This window comes from Zootoca vivipara, chromosome 17, assembly GCF_963506605.1.
Source record: "Zootoca vivipara chromosome 17, rZooViv1.1, whole genome shotgun sequence".
NCBI lineage: Eukaryota > Metazoa > Chordata > Lepidosauria > Squamata > Lacertidae > Zootoca > Zootoca vivipara.
Genome location: NC_083292.1, coordinates 20,031,278 through 20,037,277, shown reverse-complemented (window position 1 = coordinate 20,037,277; position 6,000 = coordinate 20,031,278). Strand labels below are relative to the sequence as shown.

Genomic DNA, 6,000 nt, shown 5'->3' with positions numbered 1-6,000 from the left:
TGAAAATTATCATAAAATTTATTAGCATCATCACAGGAATTTTAAAAGTGGGGTAAAAAACCAGCAGAGTTAGAGGTTTACAAAAGGGGAAAACAGGAAGAGGGGAGAGAAATGTCATTCCACAGGAGAATCTCCCCTTCTCCTCCTTCTCAGAAGATCTGTTGAAGCTTTAATTGAGACCCACTTCATTCTGATGCATTTTTAAAAGTTAAACAAAAGAAAGAAAGAAACCGCGCCCCAGGCCTAAAATGTCACAAAGCTATGGTAGCACAGTGGGTATTTTCAGAAAAACAATGGTGTATCTTCATCTGACACCTATCAGAGGCAGCACCAGGCCATTCCATCAGATTGCAATACCTCCTCATGCCCAGATCCAGAAAAAACAACAACACCCCAGACTTCCAAAAGGCCCAACTTCACACAATCCTTCATAACCTGAGCAGCCTGGTACTAGCAAATCAATGCAGGCTTTACTCTCCCACAAAAATGAAAGACCCACTCAGCTGCTCTCAGAATCACTTCACCAGCTGACAGACTTTTTGTCCAATATTGTTTTTCATCATTCCCCAACCAAGGCCAGCTCCGGTTGCAAAGGACGAAACAGTGCTGCTTCCCATTCCAGATAAAAAAAGCTGACCAGAAGTGGCAGCTGAATCAGACTTCAATGCTGGTGAGCGGGAGCATCTTCTGCTGCAGCTGAGGGCAGCAGGCTAGCTTATGGGATGTGGAGCTGGTGGAACAGCACACCCAGCTCAGTCCACCCCCACCTTTCACTGTCCTCTGCCTGGGGTCCTGTTCTCCACCCCCATGTGAAATTCCCAGTTTACAGAGGCAAGCAGATGCAGAAAAGTTATGGAAACAGCTATACAAAATCATGGCTCTTCCCTGCCTGTCCCTACCGGTAGTAGTTCGAGAAAAGCTCAATATTACTTTGGCTTGCCTGGGTGCTTGGTATGGTTATGTGGTGGCGAAGCCAGCACATGTGCATAGAAGTTGAGCGATCCAGTCATGAGCTTTCAGGACAGCCTGCTGGCGCCAATGTACAAATGGCCAACTTGCAGCAGTGGAGGGGACCACATGCAAGAGAGGCAATAGGAATTGACAGCACTCCTGGGCTGGAGTATGAGTATCCACAGGCCTGGCTACAGAGCCTTCAGCCTGCCAGGCCTCCCTCATTCATCCCACCAAACCACACCCACAGGGTAGGTAAAGCCGCACTGGGGCCAAAGGGGGATTGCAATGCAAAGGACAGTTCACAGTGCTTTGAAAAATGCTGACATCAGCAGATTGTCAGGGCTTGCAAAGCATCGCACATGGAGTTACACAAGGCCCAGAAGATCAGCAGAGACAAAAGTGTGTTTCTGTCAACACCTCCCATGCCATACTGCTGCCTGCTCCCTGGCTCAGTAGACAAGAGGTAAGGCACCAGAGGACACATAGGTACAGCAGTGTGTGCACATACACACTGTAGCATACACTAGCACAGCAGTCTCACACTGCAAAGTTGAGTAATGGCACACTTGGGCAAAAAAAAAAAAAGGCTGGTCAGCTATGTTAATTCTATGAATGGGAAGGCTAAGACCACAGGCCCAGTGTCAGCTTCTGAAACAGATTATGAAGCTTGACACCAAACGTCTAAGATCTGAGCTCTTTCTCTCTGCTGGAGTAACTTAAGACTCACTTCAAAAAAAATCTGCAGCTCTGATTTTGAGAGAAAGGCAAACAATTCCAAATACAGCAGTTTACAAGTTATTTTTTAAAAAAGAAATCTGTTCCAGTTGAGCTCTGATCAATAGAAAAGCTACTTAATAAGCAAAAATGAAATAAAACCACACATACACGCTCGTTGCACATTCCCCCTCTCCCACCCCAGTTTTAAAAAGACAATACTTGTCATGTTAATAGTTGTGTTTAACAAAGCACCAAAGGCTTGCGGATGCAGGAACCAGCACAACCAGGGCCCTGCCCAGACACTGTCAGGTATGAAAGTCATCTGTTGAAAATCATTTCAAAAAACTAAAATTTTCAATACAAGAGATTTAAAAGTCATTTTGTTATGAATTCAAGACTCAATGTAGAAATCAGCATCTTCCCCCAAACACACAGTATTCAGTTTGATAGCAAAAGTCATTCGCGCTCTCTCTCTCACACACAGACATAAAAACCAGAAGAGGCAAGAAGAGAGAAAGAACACCCACCCACACACTGAAAAACTTACTATGTCAATAGAAAATGAATTATTGCTCAGAACTGTGTTTCTCTAGGGCATATTTCACACGAGTGAGAGATGTGCTTGTGATTGCAAGAGAGAGACAAGCGAAAGAAGTCAATGCTGTTAAATGAAGCTTCTCTTGCCTTTCGGGCGAAAATCACAACACAGGCTACACCCCCGCCTAAAACCTGGAAAGGCTGGGACGCCTCGCTTCTCTGGATTGTCATATAAAACAAATACCACTTCCACCCCACTGAGCACACCTTCACTCTCACGATTTCTCAGGAGTGGATGGCAGTAATGGTGGTGAAATTAACATCCCCAAATGGGGAGCTGTCCTATTTGAAATAGGGTAGAAGTACAAAAAGAGTCAGCGACCCACTCTGTACATGCATGTGGTGGTGATTAAAAGGGGTGTTGAGCATTTTTCCAGTATCATTTTAACCTCATCTCCCTGGAAGGGGTTGCAGACAGGAAGGAAGTTGCTCACCCAGTCACAAGAGTCCTGCACAGATCAGTATCTGCCAATGTGGCCCTTGCCATGTGGGACTGCAACATGTGCTCTCTTGCTCACTTTTGACCCTTCACAGTGTTCTTGGGAGAGTCAACTTAGGAAAACGGGAACCTGCCTTAGACTGAGTCAGACCATTGGTCTATCTAGCTCAGTACTGTCCACACTGACTGGCAGCAGCTCTCATGGTTTCGGACAGGGAGTCTCTCCCAGCTCTACCTGGAGATGCCAGGGACTGAACCTGGGGCCTTCTGCATGCAAAGCAGATGCTCTACCACTGAGCTACAGCCCTTCCCATTCCCCATTTCAAAGTGGAATCCATACTGGTGTTCGTAGCCTTCCTTTTAGTATTCTTGGGGAGGAGAATTAAATTCCACTGCCCCCAAGCTGAAACCCAAACCATTTTTATTTGACTGCCTGAACCTTTGCTACCAGTGCAACCAATCAACTGACCAACCAACCACCACAACCCAACAGAGCCTCCCACCCAAACCGTCTTGGCTTGACTAAGCTGTCCATCTGGTGCATCAATGGCAGTCTCAGCATCTCCTTGCTAAAATACAGCTTCTAAGTGAATGGTCCAATGTGATTCATTCTCTGGATTTACCACTTTTCCAGAGCAGTGGTAAGCATCTCATCCTGCCCCATCCCATCCCATCCCACACTGACACACACACACTGAAACACACACAAACACACACACACAAACACACACTTTCCTCCTCTTCTCCTAGATTAGCCCACCAAGGCCACAGGTTGCCAAATTGTGGCAATGTCCAAAGAGTCAAGGTTTCCTGGAAAGGCAACAAAAACAATGCTGAATGTTGGCCTTAGCAGAAGAGTTTCACGAAGCAGTTCTGACAGTAGGGCTTGTCGTTCTGCTCCTTGAAGGTTCCTTTGTTGAGCTGCTTGAGACAGAAGGCACAGACGAAGTGCTCAGGGTGAAATTTCTTGGCCATCGCAGTGATGCAGCGGCCTGTGATGGGCTTCTGGCAGCCGGAGCACAGCGAGCCGCGGCGCTCGTGGTAATGCACCTCACAGTAGGGCTGCCCGTCGTGTTCAAAGAAGCTGCCATTAATGAATGGAGTAAAACATTCCTGTGGAGGAGGAGGAGAAGCAAGACTGCAATCAGGTATCAGAGACGGAAAAACATGGCGCTAGTAGCTGAGGGCAGCTCCAGAGCTCAGCTCTGGAAAACCGCTCACGATAAGAGCACGATAAGAAAACATCTGTAACAAAATTAAGAACAGTTGCAACAAAACAGAATAGTTTTCATCAGGCATCTGTCTTAAAGAATACAATGATGGTGGCTGCATTATATCAATAAGCAAGGAGTTCCAAAGTAAAGTACTGTCACACTGACGGAATAAGGTATCATTTTTGCTGTTACAGATGGGCACTTATGGATGCACTCATCCTTCTGCTTCAGAGTCCTCTAGAGTTGCTAATCTTTCCGACCCCCCAGGAATATTTGCAAACTGGAGAAACTGTTGTGAGCATCATGCAAACACTGCAACCATGCACACACATATGCACACTCAATGCAACCATGCACACTCATCCTCTCCCACTGACAGCAATTAAGTTTTTTTAAGCCTCCTATTGTCTACAATGAAAGGCTTCTTACAAGCATAATTTCAGCAGGAGAAAGAAGGAACCCTGTGGGCACCAAGAAAGGCCTCCGCTGGCACTTGTGTGCCTGAGTGCACTGCGTTGGTGACCCATGAATTACACCAAGAGTGGTCAGGATGATAGATGTCCTCAGCTGGCTGAATGGAAAGGAAGGAGAATGAATTCCTGAAGTGCTCTTACCCGACAGACAAAACATTCAGGGTGCCAAAGGGTATTCAAGGCAGAGATATAGTTTTCCAAGATAGCCCGGGCGCAGCCTCCACACTTAGGAGCAAACATGTCAAAGTAATCCTTGCGACAGTAGGCCTTGCCGTCCTTCTCGTGAAAACCTGCCAGGGTGGAGGAGTAAGTAGCAAAAAAGGACAGAAGAAAATTAGCATCTGCCTGGACTTTTTATTTTAAGAATTTATAAAATGTTTTTCCAAATCTGAATGTGGCACTCAAAGAACATAGAAAACATTCAATAAAAATGAACAAATTTACACCCGATTTTATTGATTGATTTATTGCTGCTGTCATAAACAGAAACAGCCATTTAAAGATTGCACATATTTGTATGTAATAAAAAGTTGACGGGAAGAAGAAAAAACAATGAACAAAAATAAAAGCCTAGACATAAAAGAAAGGCATCACCAAAAGATCCTAAGAAATGGAAAGGACCATCAAAGCTGGAATCAACATCAGGCAACTGCAAATGTGCAATCTGGTGCGCATTTCCCAGGGAGTAAGCCCTGCTGAATGGGGTTGGGCTTGCTTCCACGTAAACATGAACAGGATTGGACTTACCAAAGAAGCAGCCTATTGGGGCTGAGAACAGTGCTGTTACACTACACTTCCACTTCCTGGGGAGCAAGGCTACATGAGTCTATGCAATCCAAATGCCAGGGAGAGGATTGCCTGTACTAAGCTTATTTATGTATGCCCATTGCTGTGAGTGTCTGCAACATGAAGTAATGACTTGCATGGGAGAAATGGCAAATCTGAGCTGAAATTCCACTCGCAGCACTTGAATGTCAGCTCACAAGACCTCAAGCTCAATACCTTGGAGACAGTTTACACATCTGAAAATAAGCAAGCCATGCAAGCTGTGGATCAGCCCTCAGGGACCATACCTTCTGGGCCAAAGAATGCTCCGCACTGGGCACAGAAGAAATGCTCCGGGTGCCATGTCCTATCCAGCGCCGTCACCACTTTCTGATAGAAAGAAACAATAAACCATGAATGAGTAGCCAAAACTTAAAAAAAAATTTGCAAGGAAACATGGTGAGGAGATATGGATAGTAGATAAGACAAGAAGTGTATTTAAAGGAGAGGAAGAGAGGAATCCTCTGACCCCAGGAAACTGAACTACTAACATTCCAATAATGTGATTCTCTGGATGGATTAAGCCCAGAATTTCATGAACATGCATTTCCGATCTCTCTCTCCTCTCTCTCTCTCTCTCTCTCTCTCTCTCTCTCTCTCTCTCTCTCTCTCTCTCTCTCTCTCTCTCTCCTGTTGCCTTTGGAAGGTCAATGAACTCCCCAGCAGATGGATAGACACCATGGGACATGTACAGTACAGAGATTAACTGGCTGATTGCTGTGGTATGTCTGCTCATGGGCCCCACCCATGTAGAAAGCAAACGGATGAAACAGTACTCTAA

At 45.5% G+C, this 6,000-nt stretch overlaps 1 protein-coding gene and 1 non-coding gene across 3 annotated transcripts in view; both read right to left on the bottom strand.

Moving 5' to 3' along the window:
* Positions 1-6,000, bottom strand: part of PXN (paxillin) — a 65,050-nt gene continuing 59,050 nt past the window's right edge. For both annotated transcript variants that reach the window (XM_035098567.2, XM_035098569.2), the window contains 3 exons: positions 5,468-5,549; positions 4,536-4,684; positions 1-3,820 (listed from right to left, as the gene is read on the bottom strand). In XM_035098567.2, the coding sequence (XP_034954458.2) occupies positions 3,554-3,820; positions 4,536-4,684; positions 5,468-5,549 (498 nt within the window). In that variant the 3' untranslated portion in view covers positions 1-3,553. The remainder of the gene's footprint in view (positions 3,821-4,535; positions 4,685-5,467; positions 5,550-6,000) is intronic.
* On the bottom strand, positions 2,944-3,012 carry TRNAA-UGC (transfer RNA alanine (anticodon UGC)). Its single transcript has one exon. It is a non-coding gene; the product is annotated as a tRNA-Ala (tRNA).